At 33.4% G+C, this 26,987-nt stretch overlaps 3 protein-coding genes and 2 non-coding genes across 6 annotated transcripts; 3 read left to right on the top strand and 2 right to left on the bottom strand.

The window, feature by feature from the left end:
- Window positions 1-6,928: 6,928 nt before the first annotated feature.
- LOC130815160 (protein STRUBBELIG-RECEPTOR FAMILY 8) lies at window positions 6,929-14,061 on the top strand. 2 transcript variants are annotated; one of them, XM_057681530.1, is made up of 16 exons: window positions 6,929-7,336; window positions 8,088-8,220; window positions 8,324-8,395; window positions 8,474-8,539; window positions 8,640-8,711; window positions 9,055-9,126; window positions 9,282-9,353; window positions 9,445-9,510; window positions 9,605-9,670; window positions 9,751-10,070; window positions 11,117-11,373; window positions 11,599-11,870; window positions 11,956-12,091; window positions 13,020-13,159; window positions 13,240-13,396; window positions 13,596-14,061. In XM_057681530.1, the coding sequence occupies exons 1-16, from the start codon at window positions 7,249-7,251 to the stop codon at window positions 13,746-13,748; spliced, it is 2,142 nt and encodes a 713-aa protein (XP_057537513.1). In that variant the 5' UTR covers window positions 6,929-7,248; the 3' UTR covers window positions 13,749-14,061. The 2 variants fall into 2 exon arrangements, with proteins under 2 accessions (XP_057537513.1, XP_057537514.1); XM_057681531.1 differs by lacking the exon at window positions 6,929-7,336 and having other exon boundaries at window positions 8,102-8,240.
- A 373-nt stretch (window positions 14,062-14,434) lies between these two features.
- On the top strand, window positions 14,435-14,505 carry TRNAG-GCC (transfer RNA glycine (anticodon GCC)). The gene has a single exon. It is a non-coding gene; the product is annotated as a tRNA-Gly (tRNA).
- A 9-nt stretch (window positions 14,506-14,514) lies between these two features.
- Window positions 14,515-14,600, top strand: LOC130816770 (small nucleolar RNA snoR114). The gene has a single exon (XR_009043309.1). It is a non-coding gene; the product is annotated as a small nucleolar RNA snoR114 (small nucleolar RNA).
- Window positions 14,601-14,847: 247 nt separating this feature from the next.
- On the bottom strand, window positions 14,848-23,243 carry LOC130815734 (subtilisin-like protease SBT2.4). The gene is made up of 12 exons (XM_057682216.1): window positions 23,175-23,243; window positions 22,981-23,092; window positions 21,668-21,752; window positions 20,693-20,837; window positions 19,767-20,188; window positions 18,750-18,845; window positions 18,576-18,645; window positions 18,048-18,330; window positions 17,547-17,887; window positions 17,015-17,286; window positions 16,030-16,298; window positions 14,848-15,341 (listed from the first exon to the last, which is right to left on the bottom strand). The coding sequence occupies exons 1-12, from the start codon at window positions 23,241-23,243 to the stop codon at window positions 14,929-14,931; spliced, it is 2,577 nt and encodes an 858-aa protein (XP_057538199.1). The 3' UTR covers window positions 14,848-14,928.
- LOC130815266 (chromatin remodeling protein EBS-like) lies at window positions 22,805-26,647 on the bottom strand. Its single transcript, XM_057681676.1, has 5 exons — window positions 26,320-26,647; window positions 25,870-26,212; window positions 25,698-25,766; window positions 24,694-24,832; window positions 22,805-23,387 (listed from the first exon to the last, which is right to left on the bottom strand). Exons 1-5 carry the CDS (start codon window positions 26,390-26,392, stop codon window positions 23,361-23,363), a joined length of 651 nt encoding a protein of 216 aa, XP_057537659.1. The 5' UTR covers window positions 26,393-26,647; the 3' UTR covers window positions 22,805-23,360.
- Between the last annotated feature and the right edge of the window lie 340 nt (window positions 26,648-26,987).

Here is a 26,987-nt window from a genome sequence, read left to right as displayed (position 1 = left end):
GGAATAAGATTAAATGGTTAATCCTTAGTTGAACAATTCGAACTCAGAGATCAAGAAACATAATTTGAGAAATAACACTGTGTTGTCAAATTTCACATTAAGTGGCTTAAGGAATTTATAATTGTGCAATTGTCTTCGGACAAGTGGGAGATTGAAGGAATATGTCCGTAGACATTTCCGACAATTACTAAATATAAATATATAGGATATTTATGAAGATAATAAAGTTAATTATTATTAGTAATTATATTTGCTTGCTAGAGAATAAATATAATTGGTGGGTCAATAATAATTGGACCACAACTAATATAATTAATCCTATAAGGTCTTACAAAAGAATCAATTGAACGGTAAATGACTCGGGCCCATTAGGAGTATGGGCTTGCGATCCAATTAGGTTAACAAAAGAATCGGTTTCTTTTTGACCTAGGTTACTAGTATTATATGAGGATATAATGCTAGTAGTGGAGAAGTGGGGATAATGGGACGATGGATGTGAGTATTATAAATATGTTTATTTAAAACTCTCACCATACATAATTCTCATATATACAGTTATTGAAAAACCAGAAAAAGCAAGAGAAACAATCTCTTCCGTTCTAGCAAACGTTGGTGTTCAATTGATTCCGGTAGACCGAATAGAGGAGCAACGCTTGAGGCTCTCCATATTATCTTATCGCGTTATTTTCGTGGATTTCACGCTACAAAGGTAATATAGACTAATCCTTTTATATGATTCATATGTTTGATTATGTTTATGATCCTGAGATAGATGTTAGGGAAGTGTTTCCTGAAATTCCGCTTTAAGCATCCATCGAACCCAACAAAAGGTACTAATTATAAGTAATAATCTAGGTGGAATGGTGGATGTACATACTAATAGAAGTGTGAGAAAAGCATCTGATACATAAAGTTGGTCTAATCATTGTCAATTATAATTAGCATGCATGGGCGGCATGGCTGCTAGTTAAATGAGAATAATTTAGATACTAAGTCAAACCATGCAGATTCAATTTTATTGTTTGCAAACTCTGCTTAACCTTTACTAAAATATACCATTACCTCCAGCAACCATAGTGGTTTTGGAGATGTGAAAAATTGCTTAGTTTTATTACGTGTAAGAATTAGATTTTGTCTTATTCGAAATAATTATTAATTTTTTTAAAATAACATTTTGAGTTTAATTCTCACATATCTTACTTTCTTTTTCAGCCTAATTTGTAATAAAAATATTTCAAAAAAGTTTGATTACTTGAGTTTAGGCCATAATTTTATTAGAGTATACAACATATCAGGGGCCTTAACCATTAGTTTAAACTTTTGGTTGAATTGGTTTCATGACATAATATCAGACGCCAGCGTGACAAGAGATCATAAATTTGAATCTCAACAAACCCTCACTTAAAGTGGTGTATTTAGGGCAAAGTATGAAGAATGCTTTTTTGTATCTTTAAATACTTAATATATACTCCACTACATAATATAATATTAAAACTTTTCTAATTTTTTTAGGCTTATATGATCAAACATGTCGAATATGCTCATAACCTCTTATATAAATGAAATAGTGTTAAAAGGTTGCAAATGCAATAATTTATAATTAAGTACTGACAAAGTGGACCAAGTAGCTACATAAAGATATAATAATAGAAAATAGTATACAATGAGATCAACAAAGCTGTGGCCTGTGGTAGGTGATCTACCCTTACTCCTAAGTCTTTACACTTCACAGATACTAACGAGATACTAATGCAGGTAGACTGTTTATTACTCTATGTATTACAAATCCAGATAACTGATCAAGTGATCTACCCTTAAACTTTTTTTATAGGATATTAGAAACTAATTTAATATTGTAAATATTACACATATATTTATATTACTTTTACCTCTAATATTGATATTTAATTTTTTCTTATAATATATATTGACATCGAAAAGTGTATAGAAATAGAAAAAGTGTTAGGCTCGCACGTACTATATTCTCTGCAAGTTTAAGGTTTTTTACCGTTAATTATATGCGCATGAACACCAGCCAACGAGGTTCTTCTCATCTTCTGTTATCATATTCATCAGTAGTTCTTCCAAGCCTAGGCCAACATGGGCTAGGGCCCAGGATATGGAAAAAAAAACTACTTCAAAGTTATGGGACTACAAATTTCAGTGAATGTCATCTAAGTTAACGATGCTTCTATTGTGATCCATAGAAATTTTGAAGGAATATGTTACTAAGAAATTAAACTTTGATTATGAAGTATATATACTTCATAATTAAATTCTATATTTCATGGTTATAAAGTTAGGACTTAGGAGTAGCTCCTTAATTAGAGATAAGGGCATATTGGCCCTCGTAGTTGTAGTAGTATGATCACTGCTCTATTAGTGCTTACTCATAAGGTCTACCCAATTAAGAAGGGGGAAGGGTAATTGGGTACAAAAAAGCCTAAAAAGGCCAGTGGAGCACCAACTCTTTGATAACGTGTTACAGTGACTTGCTTACTACTATAACTATTTTAGAGACCATTTATTTGATTCTTTATTACACTCTTAATTAGAGTAGACTTGCTTTTTGTATAGAGGCGTTTAAGACAGATTAAATTTTTTAATATTAACCGTTTTTAATCGAACTTAATTTGATTGAACTTTATAAAAAGGATTTATAATTATATAAAAATCAACATGAATAAAAAACTCAATTTTTAAATGATCCAAAACACCTAATCCAAAATAAAGACCTCTATTTGCGTCCAACACCCAATTTTACTTGGTCTTTGTAATAAAGTCAAAGATAATATCTAATTTAGTCAAGTTCAAATCAAAAATAGTCGATAAAATAATTAATTTTAAATTTCAATCAAATCTTAGTCCATTTTATTATTTATCAGTTCATAAAACAAATTTTGTGTTAAACATCTTAATGAAATAAGTGTACACGCAAAAGCTCTTCTCTAAACCCTTGTAAACAATTCCAATTTCATATTCATTCTCATTTCAATTTAGCAAATATATTTATATCCATTAATCAAATATAGTTGAATTCTTTTATTATCATTATATCTAAAGAGTACTCCAAGTCTAGGAAGAAAATATAATTGTACTACCAAATCCTATATTCCTTTCCATTTGAAGATAATGTTCATTATCTAGGGAGTATCTTTTAGGCACTAGCATGAGAGGAAAGATTTCACCAATTACAAGTTGTAGCAAAAAAGTGAAAATAGAAGTAATATAATATCATTAATATGGGCAATTAATTTCATTTTTGTAAATATATATAAGAAAAAATTATGATTGCCACCAAAAATATGATTCATGCATGATCTACAAAGTGAAGTGGGGTTTTTTAAGAGATCACGAGCAAAGACAGCAAATAATATTGAAATATGTCATGGAAAAAGGTGTACATTCTAACCCAATAATTATAAATATTGTACACCTTGTTGGTTTTCCGTCATTCCTATGCTTTCACAAATAAACATAATTATATTTTTTTATCCTTTGAAACTCTTTCAAAAAGGCAAACTTTTATAACAGTGCATTTCCGCTCTAACTCAGTTAAGTGGTAAAGTCTTATAGTCATAGTTAAAGGCTTATGATATACTACCTCCTATTCAGCTGAATTGTCCCATTTTTTTTTTTGGCACTATTCACTTATCACTCTTAATTTGTATTTTACTCTTAATCTATAAGTTAAAACATAGTCATATGGGATCTTGTTTGATTTGTCTCAATACAAGGATTATTAATATCAACTTTTTATAATTTTTAATTAAGCATAATTTGAGATATTAAAAGTTAAAATATTGCCTCGGCAAGTGTGAAAAGTCAAATGGGACAGTTCAGCTGAATAGGAGGGAATATTAATTATTTTAATATGTAATTTAGCACGAGAGTCTTTTAAATTAAAAGTATAAATGCAATACATTCTATCCTCGTATATAACGCTAAATAACTATTCAAGACTGAAGATCAAGATTTATATACGCGTTGTTTAATATGTCATGATCTAATTATGATTTAGGCTGAGAATAAAGAAGTATGTCTCCTTAAACTCTTACATAGCTAGAAGTTTGATTGAGAGCCAATTTTATACATAAAAAAACAAGCTAGAACATATAGACATATACGCTGGTCTTAATTAATAACTTTGTATTTTAAAATGATATAAAAATTTCACTTTCGACTATAATAATAATGAATAATTACAATTGTTTACTATTACATACTCTTAAGAGCTAATATGGTAAACTATATATTTTTATTTTTTTATCACTTATAAATGAGGAGTATGAGGACCCTTATTGAAATCTCTTATGCCTATTCTATTTCATTTGAAAATAGTATGATGAAGTGATATTGTTTTCTTTCAAGCTTATCATTCTAGGAAGAAATAGCAATTCAAAGTGGTCCATGCATCAAAATCTATGGTGGAGGAACCTTTAAAATTACTACACATTTTGGGTGCCTTTTACATTAAGTGCTTGCTATTGTTTCTTTAAATTGTTGTCATGCTATTTGTTCTTTTACTCCCAAGCGTTTTCTTGGTGGGCATCAAGCTTCAACATTGACCATATTGTTAGGCATGCATGCTTCTTTAAAAATTGAAATCACAAAAAAAAAAAAAAATGTTCGAGCTAACTACAAGTTAATGTACGTATTGTTTTTACAAAAATAATTAGAGTAAAATAAACATATAAAATTGTTGATTTTTTGTCATAAGATAATTAAAAAGCTAAAATGGCGACGATTAAAAGATAATGTGCTTGTGTCAGTCACCTATTTTATAGCGACGATCAATCGACTGCCCGACGATTACAAGAATGATTCGGTTGAGTTGGCGAGGACCCCAACACGATCACATGCTCTATGCACAAACATGTTTTACTATTTCTTATCTTCCGTCATAAAGATATGTTCCACCTTTTTATTCATATGAGTCTATTATTTCTTATCTTCACGTACATATTGCAAAAACATGTATAGTATGTGTAATTAATGAATTCTTTTTATTTATTTATGTAGGACAAAGATAATTAATAGCACAATGTATTATCTTTAAGGTCCAATTTTTAAAAAGATTTGACGGCATTTTACTCTTAAACATAAATTGAGAGGAATTTCACCTACAAAATATTCATCATTTTTAGAACTAAAACTTAACTTAAAATTTGCACTAGTAACTTAGCTAGAGAGACTTAAATAGATTGCCATCAAAATCTTAACAACTTTTAAATGGAATTTTTTTTTATCAATTCATGAACCGACCAAATATTAATTAAATTACAAAGCAAACATAATTTAAAAACTTAGTAAACTAATTAACAATTTTAACTAATAGTTTTAGATAACAATTATATGTCAAATTAAAAATACTCAAAAATTTTCTTATTTTTTTGAGGAGTAATTATTTTTATACAAAAATTTATAAATTAACCATTTTTAATTTTTATACAAAAACTACTCTTATGTCATCAAAATCAATAATCAATGATAATAATTTATAAAGTGTAAAGTTGGAATTGACTTATGTAATCCATAAAGAAGCTTTGTCCCGGATTGTGGCACCTTCTCCACATGAAATTTATTGCACACTAGCATGGCACGAACCTACCAAAATTTCACCGACAACTTTTTAAAGGTCCATTCCATGGAAATACAATTAAGCATTTACCATTAAGTATTAAAAACATGTAAATGTGAATATACTTATTCAAGCTTAATTATTTTTAATTTAATATAAATATAATTAAAAATTATATAAGAATCATCTTTACATGTATTGAAACGAATCAAATAAATTTACAAATATTCTTGTCTAAAAGTTATGTGTAATGATTGATAAATAATGTCAACAAAATAAGAGAAGCATAGGGAAAGCCGAAAGGAATATAAATATTCTTAGCTAAAGGTTAGATTTGTCTTGATGGAAAGTTTTTTAATACTTCCTCCGTTCCATAATTGTTGCTACATTTGCATGGGCACGGGAATGAAGAAAAGTGATTGACCTACACTGTAGCTGATTGTTTACTTTATAGAGTATAGTATTTTATTATTGTTAATTGGAAAAAAAAAAGGAAAAATAGGTTGTTAGGTTACTTTATAGAGTATACTATATATTTTATTATAGAGTATAAAGTATAGAGTAGGATAAAAATAGGGGTAGATAGAACTTTAAATGATTGTTTTATTGCTAAAAACGAAAATGTAGCAAGTAATATGAAATTGCCAAAAATAGAAAATGTAGCAAGTATTATGGAACGGAGGAAGTATATAACTTTATAATTTTTTATGATACGTACTTAAAGATATTAAGGCTTAAAATTTATTAAAAAATATATGCAAAAGATAAAATGTAAAAAAAAATAAGGGAGGAAATAAAAAGTATATAAGAATTTTAATTTTAAAATTTCTAAAACAAATTCACCATTAACCTCGGTCGTACCCTACTTTAACAACCCCCATTGGCAATTCCCACTTATTCCTCCTGATTTTGATGCCACCCTCATTTTCTTTTTCTTTCCTTTTTAATTATACATATTGTTACAGTGTCTTATATTGGTTACTAATAGTAATATTTTTCCACCGAAAATAGTAGTATTAATCGCAAGTATTCTAGAACGAAAATAGTAATAGAGTAAAAAAGAAAACTATTAGAATCAAATCTAATATTTACTTGAAAAATAATACATATTTCAACCGAAAGAATTCAATAAGAATTGATTAGAGGTGTTTAAAATAGATCTGATGACCCGTTATTCACCAACCTTGTAACCGAATCCAATTTAACTGTAAACACAAAATTCGATTTTAAACAAATCCAAAACACCTCATAAAAAATCAACCCAATAACCTAAATATATATTTTTACAATTAATATGCTTTTTTTCTCCTATCTCTATTATGTTTTTCATGCCGACAAAATTCAGTCATCAAAATTCTCAAATAACCTTAAAAAAACCCACCTTAATAATATACTTAATCACTCATAATTAATCCTCAAATCTCCAACTAATGAACTATATTCATTATTCACTCACACTCTTCTAGTCTTGTTCATTCTCCCTCTTCATTTAACAAGGCCACAACACTACAAAGCTTCGAATCTTTCACTCTCATTCTCATTCTAATTCTCTCTCTTTCTTTCAACATCTTTCTTCCTTTCTTCTTATGTAATGTAACCATCATTCTCCATTAATTCCACTTATTTCTTTTCATTTTTCCTTCATTTTGTCTACCAACATCATAAGAATGCCTATGATCTCTTTTTCTTGTTTCTTTTTCTTCTTTTTTGCCCTTATATTGGTGTTAGTCGGAGCTAATACTGATGCTAACGATGGTATAATCTTTTTACTTGATTCTTGGTTTTTATTAGTTTATTGTATTTTTTGCATCTGGGTTGTTAAAGGTTTAGGCTTTTTATGAGTTTTAGTTTGTTTAGTGAAAGATACAATCTGGGTAAATGAGTTTTTGATCAGGAAAGATGAACCCTTTTTTTATAATATTGATTGATTACAGTGGAGGATTAGTACATACTTTGATTGATTTTTCCATTGTGGGGCCAGATTGTTGTGTTCTTATTTTGAAGTTTATGAATTTTATTGCTAATGTGGCAAAAAAAATTACCCTCAGATAAGGTTAAAAAGAGAAGAGAAAATTCTGGGGGGACCTTTCCTTTTTGCAGTTTTTTGATTTAATTTAATTTAGGATGCTCATTGTTTTAGACTTTTTTAAGAAAAGCTTCTGCATGTTGTTTGTTGGTGTGTAATTTAGTTTTACTTTACTTGTAATTTTTCTTATATTGTATTTCGAAGTTTGATTAATTGAGATTAATGTGAAAAGTTAGTTGTATACTTAGTAGTACTGACTTGTTAATTAAGGGTTAGACTCTGATAATGCTGAAATAATACATTGTAATGATGGTTGTGTTATGGGATTTCATAGATTTGATCTCCTCATACTCTTTCCTTTTAAGGAAACTGTACTGGGTAGTCATTGCAATACTTATTGAAGGGTCAAATAATACTGAATTCCTTGCTTTTCCTGATACTTAATTGATCTTATTTAGTAGTGGTGATTGTGTTTTTCAGTACAATCACTTCAAGTTTTGTATGGTGCACTGAACAATCCTGCTGAGCTTACTGGTTGGAAATCGAGTGGCGGTGACCCGTGTGTTGAATCATGGAAGGGTGTTAAGTGTGATGGTTCTGCTGTGGTTTCCTTGTATGATTCTTCTACTCAGGGTGTGATTTTGATTTATAATGCATTGTTTTGTCTTTTTGTTGTGTAATTATGTACTTTATGTCATTTTGTTGTTGCTTGATAGGGACCTTTCTGGGTTAGGAGTAAGTGGTTCAATGGGATATATGCTTGGAAATCTTGTCTCATTAAAGACCTTGTAAGAAGAGTTTTAATGATTCTTTGCCCTTCTTTTTTGTTTGATGAAAGTTTCTTAACTGTTCAATTTTGTTGACAGGGATTTGAGTAATAACAATATACATGATGCTATTCCATTTCAACTGCCACCCAATCTTACATCCTTGTAAGGTTTAATTAGGTTTATTTTTGTGACATTATTCTAATTGAAGGATAAATTAGTTGAATCATACTTAGCTGGAAAATCCATATTTTTGTTGGTGCAGAAATCTAGCTCACAATAATCTGAGTGGTAACCTACCATACTCCCTTGTAACTATGACTGCACTTTCTTATTTGTAAGTTAACTTTTTTTTGCATTTTTAACCTGTTAGTTCTTATGTACACCCATGTCCGAGTATTTTGGCTCTCGGGTTTTGTAAAAGCTTTCCGTGACTTTGGTGCAAAGTGAAACGTCGAGTATCAATATTCATGTCTGAGTATTAAGGATTTTTGACAATGTGTGCTTGTGGTAAAACTAAAATTCTTTACCTGAGTTGGTGGAAGCTTCCCCACATATCAAGGTTGTTCCCCACACCCTGATCATAGTTTTCTATGGGCAGAATACACTGGGTATGATGATGATGAGTAGCCTAAGGTCACGTTTGTTCCTTATTTCTTACTATTCATACTTCATTGCAGGAATGTTAGTGGTAACGCACTCGCACAGCCAATCCAAGATGTATTTGCTAATCATACAGCCCTTGCAACCCTGTAAGACAACTAAATTCACATGCTTTTTTCACATATTCAGCAAATCCAATTATCGATGATGGTATCTGTAATCTGTTTGTAATTTCACTTAGTTTAGTAGCATAGAGATATTTGTTTTTCAAATCAATTACCTGTTGCTATGTAATGCCATGCAGAGATCTTTCAAACAATAATTTTTCTGGAGATATTCCCAGTTCTTTTAGTTCCTTGTCCAATCTCTCAACACTGTGAGTTATTGCTACGACTGATTATTTTAACTTTTTTTTCGTTAGTTCACTTGTTGGTCAGATTTGTGATAGTACATAATATTTTTTTCAGCGAGGTTCAAAATAATCAGTTGACTGGTTCTCTTTCTGTTCTCGTTACCCTGCCGTTGGATAACCTGTAAGTTTTAGTTTCTGAATATTTCTGTAATTTCCTGTTGGTGCTTATCTTCTGAGGAAATGAAGAGTTCTTGATGGACCATGACATTCTACAGGAATGTTGCAAATAACCACTTCACCGGTTGGGTACCCGAGGAACTCAAGTCAATACCCAGTTTTATGTAAGCTGTAGTCCTCATCTTGATTGTGTAGCTGCTTTTTTGGATAGTCATTATTTTTGACTTGGGTTGTCTTTGATCAGTTATGATGGTAACTCATTTGACAATGGTCCAGCTCCTCCACCACCACCGTTCACCCCACCTCCTCCAGGAACACCTGCAAAAAGAAAGCACAAAGGTTCGAGAGGTACTGATGAATCGCCTGCGAGTCCTGAAAGAGAGAATTCTCACGAACAGAAGAAATCGTCATCAGTTGGAACTGTCATTGGGGTAGTTTTAGGCGTTGTATTCTTGCTTTTATTTGGTATCTTGCTTGCCCTTTTGTTTTGCAAGAAAAAAAGGAGAACAAAAGATGATGGTGGCCAATTGTCCTTGCGGGGTGTCTCCAATGGCAATGAAAAAGGTAGAAACCCTCACATGTCATCCAGTACCTTAAAAAGTCTTCTGAATAACCGCAATTAGTAAACAACAAATTTAGCCGCAGTCTCATTCATATCCTTGACATTTTTGAGCAGTCACTAGGCATTTCTCATGGATTAAAATTGGTGTCTTGGTGATTACGCTGTGACCTTATACTTCTGTCCTATACTATAAATTGGCTGGTCTCTATTGGTGCCTTTTCCAATCTTTCCTAGATCATCAACCTCATGGCTCAGATGTGTTGCACAATGGGGAATTAGTGGGAGGTCATGGTGTGTGCAGTTTTACCCCTCGAGTGATCAGTGTCGTTTTTTGAATAGGGCTAGGAGAGATGTTTGCTGATATCACTAGGAAAGGGTTGTAAAACATTGTGAAACCATTTCATTCAAGGGTAGTAAAACAAGAAGCTTTTGAGTTAAAATCACATCATAAATATCAGTAGGAAAGCTTTACGCCAATATTGTGTTCATAGGAAGAAAAGGGGAGTTGAGAAAGGTTTCACAATGTTTCTACTGATGTAAGGGTCAAAGGATGTGCGCAACCTTTTCCCAGCAATAATGGAGTAGTTTCTGGTTGACCCTTCATCTGATATGTTGCAACATTTTGTTACTTTACTACAGATACGAAGTACCGTTAATTTTATGAACCATATTTTAGTTGATCACATTAAGTGTAACTGACCCCTATCTTTTGAGATTAAAGATCTGGCATTGCTCTATAGTCTGCAAGTCCAGAAAACTGTGAACAATTGTCGCAGTAGAGGTCTTTAAATTTGCACACGCTTCACTCTAGAAACTGATACAAATATTATAGTTTTTTCTCATTCGAACATTCCATTTGTTGGCCGAACTTGCTATTTCTGCTAGTAGGTTACCTCAATAATTACACTCAATTGCTTTGTGATCTATATTGCAACGTTCTATGGACCGAGTTATGCAGCTTGTATTTCCTGTATTCCCTTCCTTTTTGTACTTCAACTTTGAAGGATTAGTGTTCCTAAAAACTTGCGCTTTCAATTTTTGTCTGTAGTTGACATGGAGATGCAAGAACAGAGTTTTACAGGCACAGCTGCTGTTGCTGATCTGAAAACCCCACCACCAGAAAGTTTGCTGATCGAGAAAATGCAAGGGAAAAATGGATCCTTGAAACGAGTCAAGTCCCCTATTACCGCTACTTCGTATACAGTTGCTTCTCTTCAGACTGCCACAAACAGCTTTAGCCAAGAAAATATTGTTGGTGAAGGTTCACTCGGTCGAGTTTACAAAGCAGAGTTTTCTAATGGCAAGGTATATCATAGTAGAACTTTATGCTCCTTAATTCTGGATGTAACTTGAGGACAAATTACAAACTTTTGTGATCTTCATATAATAGTCTAAACTGGTTTCCGTTTCGATTCAAGGTAGTTTACGAATACTGTTGATTCTGTACATTCGACACAATGACAAATAGAATCATGATATTGTATTTTGAGATGGAATGAGTCTGTAAACCAAGTTGGTATGCTATTTTAGGTCTTGGCTATCAAGAAGATAGATAACTCAGCACTATCCTTGCAAGAGGAGGACAATTTCCTTGAAGCCGTGTCAAATATGTCCCGCCTCAGACACCCGAACATCGTCTCACTGGTTGGATACTGCACAGAGCATGCGCAACGACTTTTGGTGTACGAATACATTGGGAGCGGGAGTCTGCATGATATGTTACACTTTTCTGATGATGGAAGCAAAAGATTAAATTGGAATGCAAGAGTCCGAGTTGCGCTTGGAACGGCCAGAGCTCTAGAGTATGTTAATTTGCTTAACTGAGTTCATTATTAACTCCATTCTAATTGTAAGTCCTTTCATCTTGACGTTTTAATTCTTTCTTAGGTACTTGCATGAAGTCTGTATGCCATCTGTTGTACATAGAAATTTCAAGTCGGCAAATATCTTACTTGATGATGAATTTAACCCGCATCTGTCAGATTGCGGATTGGCTGCTCTAAATCCAAACACAGAAAGACAGGTAAAAAGAATAGAATTTACAGCTTACACAGTTTTCTGTTTTTTTGCCATGGTACGCAATAGCTTTTCCATCTTAGAATCTGTGTTGTGATAAGATTATGCTTTACAAATGGAAGTTAGTTCTGTTATTTGGATCAACATTTACCAATCATGTTGTATTACTTTAACTTTCTGATAAAAGAACAAGGGTATGCAACCCTCCACTCCATTAGTCATTAAGTGGCTCCCACCGAGGTGTTGTTAGGGGGTGTCAACAAAGATGTTGGTGGTGTTTGGCAATTGGCTGTTGGGTGTTGGCTTTTTTAGTTGTTGTGTTTGACCGGCTGAAAATGTTGGCTGTTTTTTTTGCTTTTAAGCTAGCTGAAAAAGCAACTGTTTTATGCAGATGTTTGGTAAATTTAAATATTAGTTGTTAGCTGTTTTAGAGAAAAAGTGGGTCCATAAGCTAAAAGTCAACCAAAAAGCTAATTGGAGTAGCCCTTTTAATTTAGCTTAAAAATCAGCTTTTCAGCCGGCTTAAAAGTCATGTACCAAACACTTTTTTTGGCTGTTTGACCAACCAACAAGCCAAAATCCAACCAAAAAGCAAACACCCCCGTTGTTTCTGTTGACCAGTGGTAGCTATCATTATCTGTAATTTCAACTAAATAAGAAGTGCACATGATTTACAGAGTCGTTTGAATTTAGTCAATAATAATTATAAACCAAAGAACTATTAATCTTCGGGCCCATTGAGAATAGACAAATGGTATGCAGCTCTAATAAAATAGTGATCTTGTACTGAATTTTAAACCCTTGTGGTGCTGAACCTAAATTCACTCCAATTTTCTTTGCACATTACGGAATGGAAAATCAGTTGAATGTTACTGAATTAGGAAAGCTCGAACTTGAAGGGTTCTAATATATTTGTTGTTGCATCTTTAAAACAGGTGTCAACTCAAATGGTGGGTTCATTTGGATACAGTGCTCCAGAATTTGCTCTATCTGGAATATACACTACCAAAAGTGATGTATATAGCTTTGGGGTGGTGATGTTGGAGCTTTTGACGGGGCGTAAGCCATTGGATAGGTGCTTTGTCTCTCTGCCTTATGTTTTGTTGTTTCAAATTTATTGTAGTTTTCTTACGAATATCTTGTCGGTCTATTCAGTTCAAGACCAAGATCCGAACAATCTCTTGTAAGATGGGCTACACCGCAACTGCATGATATAGATGCCCTTGCCAAAATGGTTGATCCTGCACTAAACGGCATGTATCCTGCCAAGTCCTTATCTCGATTTGCTGACATCATTGCGCTATGTGTTCAGGTAACTGTCAACCCTCTTAGCTAATACGTAAGGTAGATGATATTAGCTTGGTTTAGTTAGCCGCGCATCAACTGAAAAGAATCATCGGATGGCTTAATTTCGGAAATAGGCTGTTTTAAATTAGGCATTTGAACAATATTCTTATTCCGATATGCAAATCATGTTCAGTCAATCTTAACTCAAGTCATTGTTTTTATAGCCCGAGCCAGAATTCCGACCACCAATGTCAGAAGTAGTACAAGCATTAGTCCGGTTGGTTCAGAGGGCAGGAGCTGCAAAAAGACGATCCAGCGATGAATCAGGTTTCGGGTACAAGTCACTTGATCATGAAGGAATCGACATTTCATTTTGAAGTCCAAAACTCAAAATTGTTGGAAAAGTTTTGTTTTAAAACACAAGCCGAGGTGTGTATACATGTCCGAGGCCTTGATGAAGGCATCGAGATTCGAGGGCGAGTTTTTACATGATTATCAATGAAATCTGTAATTAGTCTTAAGCATCGGAACAAAGATGTCTGAGTAAATATATTTATCTCGGTGACAATGTAAATTTTTCCTTCCAATAGATTTACTTGATGTAAATTATGTCTTTTTATGCTGCAATTCTACAAATATGTGCTGTTTTCTACTTTATAGTTAATAAAGAAGTACTTGTGTTAACCCCAACTTCTTGTTAACACGTTATTTTTGATTCATAAATCATAATAAATTTTGCTCTCCATCTAAGAACAATACATGTCCAAGATCAACAATCAAAAACTTTATCTGATGGTTATTTGACATAATGAAACTCAAACTCATAATTTTATTCGAGTCGATAGGTTAAAAATTCATTTTCCTTAGATATTTTCTAACATACATCCGAATCAATATATATAATTCAATATGGGCAGACTGAACTTAACTGTATACTGCCAACAGGCTTCAGAAGTTGAAGCCAAATTGATTTTTGAACTACTAAGGTTTTAATTAAAGTTTGTCTAAAAAAAAGGTTTAAATTAAAGTACAAATAATTAGTGTAGAGAAAACTAAATAACAAGCACCAGTGGTCTAGTGGTAGAATAGTACCCTGCCACGGTACAGACCCGGGTTCGATTCCCGGCTGGTGCATGCACATCAAAGCTGTGATGAGATTTGCGATTTGTGGCAGATTGGGTCCGCCACGCATAGTCCGATATCAGGACGAAGTATTCGCTTCTGAGCTTTGATTTTTATTTTTTTATTGAAATTATAATTAATCCATATGAATTGAATGTTTACGTGAAGTTACAAATAATGTTTTCCGGTCAAGCGGAAACAGGCCTCTTCGATATGACGGTGAAGTTGCGTACATCCGACCCTCAAATCCTACCCTAGCCGAGAGACACTTAATGAAATTGGGGTAATAAAGTATTTTATTGCTGGAATTGTGTGTTGGTTTGCAAGTAATAAGAAACATATCTTTTGTGATAACCAACATGAATTTTTTTCTAAATTGCTATTTGTTTTTTTGCACCAAATGGTACAAGTATAATTGCATCAATATTCACCATTTTAAGGATTTGTAACTGCCAAAACTGACAAAGGCACTCTCACAATATGATCCAAACTTCCTGTCAAAACAATCTCTCCAAAACTAAATTCCTTCTGTGACTGACTAACATTCAGTTTTAATTCCAAATGCTGGGACTCCCCTGGAGAAATGGTGAACCAAGTAGGAGATACATCAACTGTCACCCCATTTGGGGGAAGCACTGCACACAGGTAAGTTTCCTGTTTGTTTCCCACATTGATCACATTACGATTAACGACTTGAGATCTGATTAGAGATGTTATTGTGACTGATGGTTGGTTCAAATCTGCTGGATGTGCAAGTGAATGGCTGCATGATCCTCCTGTTGCAGCTTCTACTTTTTCTTGGTTTATGTTGGGTAACGAGCATAGGAAAGCCACATATTCTCCTTCTCCTGAAAACAAAACAAGCATCTTTCTACTTACATTAGGTTGTCTAGTTTTTGAAATGATAAAGGGTGTATTTCGCAAATGATTTTTGACAGGGCCTGGGGAGAAGGGTAGCAGACATACCATACCCGTATCCCTCGAGGGAGAGGATAGGAGGAAAGCGCGCAAATAATTAAACCCCCAAGTAATTTTGGTTGGTGATACATCAAAAAAATATGTTTCGTAATTGAATTTTAAGTAAAGCTAAAAGCTAGCTTTTAATCGAAAACCAAACGGCTACCCTCTATATTTTCTCATTGGCTTTTGCTTTTGACTAAATTTTTCCTTAACAAAAGCCAACAACCAACATCTGATCTCAATCTTTCAGGATTAAGACTTTGCCACTTTGGCGTTGTGCTTGTTGTGTTGTAACTTCGTAAGAGTTTGCTTATACATGCTAACTAAAAAGACAATGCTATTAGACGTTAAAGCAAGCCAACTGAACTAGGCAACATACAATTGCCAAACACTCCCGAGACTTGTTTCACGAAAGCATTCACTCCCCAGAATCAATTAAATTTTTAAAATTATACACGAATTTTTTTCTTCGACAAGATATCAGGTGTTATTAATGCATAAAACATTGATTTTTTAGTTCATGGTTTTAAAAATTTTACCATCCCTCCCCATGATTTAGCTTTTATTGTAGCATACCTGGGATGAATACTAAACCAGGGTCTAGAGCTTTTGCTGGATTCACCAGACCAGCACCTATATCAAAGGGAGTGGAAGGATACAAGCTACCAGGTTCATATCCTTCAGATAGTATAACTTTCTTAGAACTGTCATATTTAGTTGAAGTAGTGGACATTGCTGATGCAATCATGGATGGAGTCCATGAAGCATTTTGTTGCTTGATCAGTGCAGCTATTCCTGCAATATGAGGTGCTGCCATACTAGTTCCAGTCATCAAAGCAAAATTGCTACCTGTTATCATAAACTTTCAAGTGTTTTTACTTTTGCATAAGAAATTTTAACATGCGTCAAACTCAAAGGAATGCAGGGAGTATTGCTTTAAGGCATGGAGATCGAGGTAGAAAAAGTAGATTGAAGACAGTGGTTCGCCAGATAGTGATAAGAGTATATAATATATCATAGGGCTGCAACCATTAGCTTAAGCTTTTGGTTGAGTTGGTAACATGATATCAAAAGAACAAGTCACAACTCAAATCTCATCCACGCCTTCTTTCAAGTAGATTTATTAGCATCAAGTATGAGGGAAACTTGTGCTGCTTCCACACTTTTATCCCAGAGGTTGTGATAGAGTATATAACATATCTGGGCTAAAATTATTAGCTTAAACTTTTGGTTGAGTTGGTGTCTTCAGTATATACTCTTACATTATCAATTACCCGAACCATTCAAAATATGACTCAGTTTCACTCCAAAATGACACATTAATTAAGCACTCAAAAAACCCAAAACCCAACCAAATACCCAAATGAACACCTCTAGTGGGTACAATGTGTAGGTTCTGGATTCTGTGCAAAATATCGAACGATTTCCTACAGTAAAGAATACTTGGAAGTTGGAATTGAGAAACCTTTTTCGGTAAATATCAGCATACAACTGTGATGAATGGAGTATACAGGTTTAACCTAGTTTTGTGCATGACATAATGAAAATGTATGTTTTGAACTTACCTTCAAGTATAGGCTCTGAGACACTAAGAGGGCTCCAAGCTGCCCAAATCTGTTGTCCTGGAGCCACGAAATCGGGCTTAAGAACATCTGCAGGATTTTTGTGGCTATCTATGATATCAGGTCCCCTAGAAGAGAATCTGCTTACAACAGGCACTTGTCTGTCAAAAGCAGCCACTCTTCCTTCACCTATGGAGGCTCTTCCACCATATGTTATTACACTCCCTTGTCCAGTTCTTTTAGTTTGCTCCTCATAGTATTGAGTTATGATCTGTGAAATTAAACATCCTTAAGAAGAACACGAAAAAGGTTGTAATTATACTGCAGGGGCGAATACAGAATGTTAGTATAAGGTGGGTCGAACACTCAACCCGACTATCATTTATCTGTATTATATGTTACACAATTCAAGATTAATTGGACTTTTATTGAAATGACCTGAGCTATGGCCTAGGCAGGCCCGAGCCTAGATTCCACCGTATACTCATGTGTTTACTTGAACGCCACATATGTATATTACTAACATTTTACCTTTGTATCTGAAATTTTAGGGATCAAAATCCCTGGCACAGGGAAAGGCACTGGTTCAGCTACAAAGTCACCATAAACAGGATTTGCAACTAGGATGAAACCCATGAATCCCAAGGTTTTTGCAGTGTTGATGATGGAAGTTAGAGAGGAAGTCTGATTGTAAAATCCTGTCGAGAATGTACAGATCACTATGCTGCCTGTTACAGCAATCGGATCAAGAGCTTCGGGAAACTGGCATTCCTCGGTGTAAGGCGGAATCCTAGGGAATGATCCATTAACATAAACAGCATCTTTTGCTAGCACTAGCTTATATTTCAGTATCCCATTTCCAAAAGTTGGCCCTGCATGTAAGAAATTCAGCGGATTAAAGTAGTTTTTTATATTTGTTAAACGACTAATAGCTACTTAAACTGCTATGCCGAAGAACTATGTTCATTCTTGGTAATTAATATCGAGTGACAGAAACCATGTCAGTTGAAAAACGGAGACAAAAAGACTTGCCTGATAACCCGACTCCTTCCATCTTCCGACTATTTCCAAGGACGAGAGTGGCAGAGTAGCTTCTGTCTGTGCTGCAAGCAGCAACTCCAACAGACCAAGGGCTGTATGACACAACAGTGCTTGAATCAGGTCCTTTGTTTCCTGCTGCTTGAACCACAAAAACCCCTGCTCTTCTTGCTAGTAACATGAAGATCTCAAATACATCAAGGAAAGTTACTGTGTCTTCGGCTGGCTCATCTGGTTCTACCGACAAGTTCAGGATGTCTACACCGTCTTTTACCGCCTGAAAGTATTGATTTGTATTGCAAACTCAAAACTCGGAACTTCATTCACTATCAAGGGCGAATTAAGGATCCTAGTATAGGGTGGCTCAAACACTGATCTCTATTCTCGTATGCATACTAAATCAACTAGGCTGTAATTTTTTAATGTTACATGTTACACAATTCAATATTTATTGGGTTTTTAATCGATGATCCAGAACATGGTCCGAGCCTAGATTCTCCCATGAAGGTGTGTAGTGCTTACATGATCAATTGCAGCCAAGACATCAGTAAGAGTACCAATTGTTGGATAAACTGCCTTGTAAACTGCAATCCTGGGAGGACGTTAGTTTGGTCCAAAACTTGTACATATTGAAGGGATGTATTAAAGGTTTTGACTCAATAATCAAGCATAAAGGTTATGTGTTCAAGAACATACCGAGCACGTGGCGCCATCCCACTGGCTGTTCCATAATAATACCCATTTACCACCACTGGAACCCTGAAATTCCCAGCAGCTGTTGATGCTACATGACTGCAAGTCAAAAACTTCAGCAACTAATGCTGTAATCAGCCAGGATTTTGTGGAATTTGAAATGAGTACAGTATTATTTCACCTTAGTTTACAAATTGCATGATTAGGCATGGCCTTTTGATTTAAGGAAAAATAGAAATTATTATGCATTTTTCATCTGTTGAAAATAAATCAACTATTCGATTATTCATTTTAATCCCATTTATTGTATGTATCCGCTGAAAATACAATCAAGCCAAAATATTACACCTTCCATTTGACTTCATTTTAGTTGTTATAACACCTTAAAACTTATTCTTTTTCCAAAAATCTTCATCTTTCTTCAAACAATGTTTCTCAACCATCATAACATTAGTATCTTTTTTTTGAAAAGTTTTTATTAACAAAGACATATGAACAATAAACCCAATCAATAGCATAAAAAAATCCCGTAGAAAAAAAGCCAAAAATGAGAGAATCGTTGTGCAATCATATGTCAAAACTGAAAAATAAAAACAAGTTACTAACTTACACTCCTGATAAGAGCAATATACAAGGGTATTTTATTGCTCATATACATTGATCATGTTTTAGAGTGTATAACATATCATGGGCTTCAATCATAAGCTTAAGCTTTTGTTTGAATTTTTATTAACATGGCATCAGAAGCTAGTGTGACAAGAGATCACGGGCTCGAATTTCAACCACCCCTTATTTAAAGTAGAATATTTAGCGTCAGGTATGAAGAGGATATGTGCTACATACACATGCATCGAGTCCTTAGGGCTCTCATGTAAGAAGCCATGTTAAAGTATGTAATATATATTAGGGACTCAACCATAAGCATACGCTTTTAGTTAAGTTAGTTCCTTGTCAGATCGTAATTACTATGAGCGGGATAGACTAGGTGGGTATGATGATGACGAGCATAAAAGATATTACCTGCCATGACCAACAGCATCAAAAGGGGAAAGAAAATCAACAGAAGCATTAAGACGAGCAACAGCTTGAGCACCATCAGCAAAGAATCTTGCTGAAACAATTTTCCCATTACATGAACTCATCGGAAAACGAGGACCCGTCTCGCACCCACCGCAAAATCGACTCGAATTCAAGCAGACTAATGCAGAATTTTTGATCATCAAATCATCATACTGATCACCAGCAAAGCTTGGATGAAATGGGTTTATGCCAGAATCTACAAAGCCTATCACAATTCCTTCCCCTGCATTTTCCTCTCCTCCTTGTTGAACCCATACAGTTTCTGGCAATCTTAGGAATTCTGGACTGTAAGTTGTCATTAATTTGGCTCCCCTATCTCTTTCTACCAACTTCACCATTGAGTTCTTTTTTAGCTTCTCTGCCTATATTTAATTCAATTTTTCACCCAAAAAGAATTTTAAAATAATATATTTTTTTTGGAAGGTGAGATTTGAGTAAATTGTTGGAGTATATAAGATATACTGACCCTTAATTATCATTTTAATTTTTTTGGTTGAGTTGGTTTTTAGACATAGAATCAGAAGCCAGCGTGACAAGATGTCACAAGCTCGAATCTTAACCGCCTCTCATTAAAAATAAAATATTTAGCATTAGTTATAAGGAAGGTGTTGGAACATAACTCACATGTGATCCCACATCAAAACATTAGAGAGGGGTTGACTAACATATATACTTGATGGGTTACTTATCCTAATACCAATGGATTTTAGGATGGAACATCATCGGTTTTATGTACAGTACAAGCCCGTTAACATATTTATCATAAGGCATGTGTTGGGGATCCACAATTCTAGCCCAAGGAGATTGTGTAAGGGAGCGTGTTAGAGTATATAACATATCTTACGAGATAGGGACAAAAGTGGTACCTGAAAGGGAGTAGTATGGACTACAAAGCCATTAGCAAGATGAGTGAAGCTATGTAGAAGGTTGTAGGAACCAATGTCTAGGGTGCTTTGGACAAGTTGGTTGTGAGACTTCTCCAACTGGTTTGCATGTGTTTGGTAGGCTTCGCTGATTTTTCATGCAAAATCAGAAAATAATAAGTAATAACCTATTAAGGTTTGATTGGAAATGATCCGATTGATTTTATTTGATGATTTAATCTTATTAAAACATACAATTTATATAAAAATTTTAATTTGATTTGATTTTAACTTCTAATTTATTTTAACCTCTAGCTAAATATTACTATGATATACAAGTATATATTCTAATTAACATTTAATTACATATTATTATCTAAAGCATTTGTGTTTAAATTTGACTATATTTTTTATTTCAAAATGATGGAATGATAACGACAATAATAAATTAATAAGAACAATAATAATAATTATCAGATAGTTTTATAGTTGTATGATTTGTTTGAATTATTGATGGATTGTTATGTTAATCGATCATGTGAAAAGGAAATTCTTGCACTATGTGCCAATCTAATACATGGTGTTTATATAGCCTTGTAACTTGTAAGTAAAGTGTGAATTAATTTTATGATTTTTTGAAATTAAAAAATAATTTTAAATCTACTCAAATATATCAGCTAGAGCTGATTTTAAAAGATTGTTAGAACTTAGAACTACATTAACAAGGGTTTGTAGAATCAAAGGATTCCAAGATATGTAGAATCACTTATTTATGATTAAAAAAACAAATTTTATTTTTTATATAATTCATGATTTAGCCCATTTTATTAGGATTAAAATAGCAAACATATCTTTTAATTTTAATTTATATATAAAAGATCGTTCACAGATACACGGTCTTAGTTACGGCTTCTAAAAATTAAGAAAGACAATACCTCACTCTTATAAAATACTATGATTTATGATATTATTACGCACCTGTTGACATAAAATTTCATTTGTTCTTGAAGAAAAGCTAATGAATGACCATGAAGCAGAACAATGTATAAATCTTTTTGTTGATCTGCATAGCAAGTTGATATAATACAACATAGTTTCAAAATTATGAGAAGTGAAAAGAGACAAGACATAAAAATAACAAGGAAAAACAAAGAGAAATTGCGCATGATTTTCAATTTTTTTTTTAGAGAGAAAAAAATAAAAATGAAACTTAAAATACTTTAAATCTAATTACAAATTACAAAATATAGTGTATGATTAGGTAACCATCCATCACATTTGTAATGTGAACTAGCTAGTTGGAGAAGTTTAAAAAACAAGCTTTAGCATGAAAAATATGAATGGAAAGGAAATTATTATAATGGTTTACTTTCCTTATTATTATTATTATTATTATTATTATTAGTATAATATAAAGACAATGGTTTATTAGGAATCAAAATATTGGTATTAATTACATTTTGATTTGCAGAAAAGGAAATATATTCAGAAAAATTAAATATTTTTCAATGAAATTAATTATCTACAAAAGTAAAAGCATCTATTATAATCAAGTTAAATTAAGTGTTGCTTACCATGTCACCCCATAATTTATAACTTAGCCCCTCTGCCTCGCTTATTAAATCGAAGAGAAATAAAAGCGTTTTATAAGAAAAGTATAAAAAGTTGAAAAATGTATATAAATCAACTCAATTGGAAATAGTCTCGCCATAAAACTATTTTATTTTATATAGTACTCCTTCTATTTACAAGTTCTTCACATTTAATTTTTTTGAAGATTTCAATATAAACTTTAAGATCAAATAATTTTAATTTAAAAATTCTAAAAGGCTGATAATAAAAAGGTAATATATTGAAACGAATCTAACAAAATCTCACATAAATATGTATTTTCTTGTAGATCGATGAAAAATTATAATTAAAGTTCAACACTAAAATTCAAAAAATTTATTTGGTAAGAGCATATGAAAAGGGAAGGAGTATAAGTTTGATTTCGAATAAATGAATTACATAATAAAAATTGATAGGATGAATATACCATGTAAATTTTTTAAATAGGCATCAAAATAATATGAATATTTCCAAAGAAAAAACTGAAGTGAACATAATTATGAGTTGTAGGAAAATAGGAATCGGTTTTTTTTCATAAAGAAATTGGCATCCCATAACACAAATATTATATACCATTTGATTTTCCTATCCATGTCCAGGGAGTTTTACCCAGATTACTATCATGTACCACCTAATCTAATCTAATACTAATAAGTTAACTAGTAATAACTATGCCTCACTGAACTGAGGCCGAACCAACTTCACCATTCTGTACATGGTTAAACGATGGTATGTCGAGATTCCCATCACAAAGAACTCGGCAATAGCAGCAACAATGACGGAAATCTGGCACTGAAAAGGGATCAAATCCACGCATGGGTACGTAGAACTGAATTATACTCTGCACATGATTTAAATTACAGACAAGTCATACAGGCAATGCCTCGGGACATTTTAATACACAAGAAATTACAGTCCCCGTAGTAGTTTCGAGCACTAGCATGGCATTAAGGTTCACAGCTGATATACAACTCTCAAAACTGTTTGTTCTAAATAGAGCTTCCTAAAGCTCTGCAAGCATAAGCCCTTGTGAAATCCAGGCCTGAATCACCTATGTATTTCATCGCTTTCTCCGCTTGTTATCAGGCTGCAAAAATAGAATAGAAAAAGAAAATGAGTACTACAGAATAGAAAAAAACAAGGTCAATTTGCCTTACAATATTGAGCAAACAATAATGCCAAAAAAAAAAAAAAACAAAAAAAAAAAAAAAAAAGAAGATGAAATAGCCTTAAGGCAACTGTTAGGGTAAAGGTAAAGGTCAATTTGCATCAACAAGTTAGAACAATAACAATGGAAAATTTACATTGTATTTGTACCCTTAAGAAGCCAATCAAGAGTTACCTTAAAGCCAAGGAATGGGGACTTTTTGCTCCATATTACTCTGAGTTTGCTAGGGGTTAGGACTTTGGCACAAATATGTAGTGGTTTAGTTATGAGAATAAGACAAAAAAAATTGAATTGTGTGGATGATACTAACAGGGACGGACAAAAATGAAAATGTGACAAACTCAGGGGCTGGAAGTGTTAGGCCAATAATGTGCCTTTAAGTGCAAATTTAACTCTAAAATGACGTCTGCAGATTATAACCATACCGTGCAAAATGCTTAAAATTTCAGAATGATGAAAAGAGATTGTAGCTCACAAGTGAAAGCCAAGAATGACCTAAAGATGTGCAATGAAAAGCCCATAATCCAGCCATTAATCCCCGTTTTTGCAGATCATAGAGTTTGACCTTGAAAACCAATCTTGGAATCAAACCATCTTTTACACATCCACCAATAGCAAAAAACTTATACTCCCTAGGCCAAACGCCAAAAAAGAGAATGGCTTACATTTTAACCTCTGGCAGGTCCAATCTTGGGGTTGGGGGTAATTGCAAAAACAATAAGCAAGGGTAATTGCAAAAACAAAAAACAAGACTTTGACAACCACATACATCAAATCTTCTTCAATTTAATTTTGACAGTGCAGGCCAGTAAACTTACAATAATGACAATTATGAGGGTTCGAGTGCATTTAGAAGAAAATTTGTAGTTTTGTATCCTAAAATAAAGTGCAATTGGAAGCGAATGCCACCTGTTTTGATCAAGTCTCCATAAACACAACCGTATCCCAGAAATAATCGTAATTGTGTAAATAAGACAGAATAAAATGGGATATCATCTTCATGAACTGGAGGGAGAGATGTCCAAGTCCAATATAGATTACACATTCAAAAGATTAGAAATATAAGCTATAATATAATCAGTTAAGCTAGACAGAAACAAAATGTAGCCAGTGCCGATTTCTGAGTTCACTGTTTTATTTCAGCAATTAGCATTGATATATAAAGTGTAAAGTGCACCAAACATAATATGGATACACCTAACTTGCAAGTGGAAAAAAAAATTACCTTGCGAACATCCATAGGTGACGAAGAGAATGTGGAGCCCCCTTTTTTAGGATCATCTTCAGCTACACAGTCAGAGCATAAAAAGTGATCCAACTTCTTTGCTTCTTCAATTGTCATGCCCATACAAGAAGGATGGAACCTACATGGAAATTAAAATCATTAGAGTATGACAACTAAGGGTATTCTTTCGGGTCATAGGTCAAATGTTTGGGTCGGATCAAAATCAGGTTTTTATGTCTATGTTAGTTTTTACATAATTGTAAGTCCATTTTTTATGGCGGGTCAAACCGGGTTCGGTTACAGGGTCAGCTAAATATCGGGTTATCAAGTTTGTTTTGAACACCTCTAAATGACAACCAAGCTTATCTTCAGAAGCACCTGATATCATAAGTACCGACTATAAAAGCAAGCTAATAAGGTAGCAGTGTAGCACCAAGCCAAAACTATAGATTAGATGTAAAGGTGAAAATCTAGGATCTAGCGCTAGTTTCAAACTATTGTTACAATAGGAGTATTTAGTCTTGGCAGCCAAGACCTGCTAGCTAAATCAAGTCTTTCAAATTGTTCCATACAAGACATCGGGATTTAGACGGATGGGTCAATATTACTCAAATCTATGAAGGCAGAGCAACTTTAATGGATACCGAAGTCTCCAAAGAGTGAAATCCAGTACTTTCAAGGATTTAGTGTGTTACTTGGTTCAAATTGACTCTACAAGCATAACTACGAATATAAGGCCCTCTCCAATTGTAACAAAAGGAGACTCCTTTTTGTGGATGATGAAGCATTGAATGACCATATCAGACAAAACAAAGAATGAAGAGTTCATCAAGCAATAATCACCAAACATGGATAACAAAAACAGATAACTTCACTAGGAAACACCACCATACAAATCTAAACCCTAGAAAACCACTAAAACCCAATAATAATAACCAGCTTCAACACCAAATTAAACCCTTAGAAGCTTAAAGAATCAATAAACACCAATGAAGAGACATTACCAGTCCTTACATCCTTCACATTGCACCATAAGATCATCTGGATTATATGGCATTTCACATTTACAATACCTACAAAAACAAACCACAAAAAAGAAACACCCAAAAAAAATGAATCAAAACCAACATTAAAAAGCACAAAACTAAATTCAAATTCAAATGATTACAAACTCACACAGCAACACGATCAGGAGTAAAAGCACCAGTAGCAGCTTTATATTCAAATCTACAGAAGTAATCATCAGTACCAACATTCTCAAGTTTAGTGTAATTCTTAAATGAATGAACAGTACACTTCCCTTCAATTGTATTAGCACTCTGTACATCCTGATGGTCAGACAAGAACAATTCTTTTGCACCATGAAATTGTCTTCTTCCTCCCATGGATTCTTCTGGTCTATAATACCATCTAACTTTCACCTTCACATTGTTCCTATTATCTGCTTCTATCTTTTCAACTCGGGCAACATATGGTGGTGTACCCACATCAGCAGGTCTCATTAGAACACAATCTCCAACTAAAAGATCAAAAATTAATAATTTCATCATATTAAGCAAGCAATTAACTGATGAAAGGAAACCCATTAATTATTTTGGAAGATTAAAGGTGGGTTTTTGTAATTACCTCGAACTACCTTGTTGGTGCCTTTAATGGTACATGAATCAAGGTCTCGCTTTCCTGGGCGTGTTTTTGCCATTGATGAAAGAGAAATGAAGGGATGAGAAAGAGGGATTGGTAGAGAAGTATTGGGAGATTTTGAGAAGGAAATGGTAGGAAAAAACTTAGATTTGGGGAAGAAAACCCTAGAATTTATGAGTGTTCATGGGGAAGAGACAAGAATGTAGAGTGGTGACCGGTGAGGAGAAGAAAAATGGAACCATGGGACTATGGGAGTGACTTTATTGACTTTGGTTCGAGAAGGTTTTTGTTAAAATTATGTAAAATAACTAAGATAGAGAGTGGATGATAATTGACAAAAAAAACCACTAAAAATGAGAAAAATAAAGGAACTTACAACAATTTTCCTCACAATAATTTTTGAATTTTTAAATTTAATTCTATCGACTATGACTTTTAGAGGTATTTATCTAGAATAAACTTGAGTAATCGAATAGCCTGTTATAGTAGGTATTTATAAAAAATTAAACTAAAAATTAATGTAAAATTCAAAAGGTGAGATTAATATTAAAAAATTATTAAAAAATTTGGATTATTCTAATTAATTTTTCTAAGAATAAATGTATAAATTTTCACATACTTCTATTCAAGTTTGCATATTTACTTTTGTGTCA

This window comes from Amaranthus tricolor, chromosome 6 (genome assembly GCF_026212465.1).
Source record: "Amaranthus tricolor cultivar Red isolate AtriRed21 chromosome 6, ASM2621246v1, whole genome shotgun sequence".
In the NCBI taxonomy this organism is placed as follows: Eukaryota; Viridiplantae; Streptophyta; class Magnoliopsida; order Caryophyllales; family Amaranthaceae; genus Amaranthus; species Amaranthus tricolor.
The sequence above is the reverse complement of the archived record's forward strand: the minus strand, read 5'-3'. Positions and strand labels throughout refer to the sequence as shown.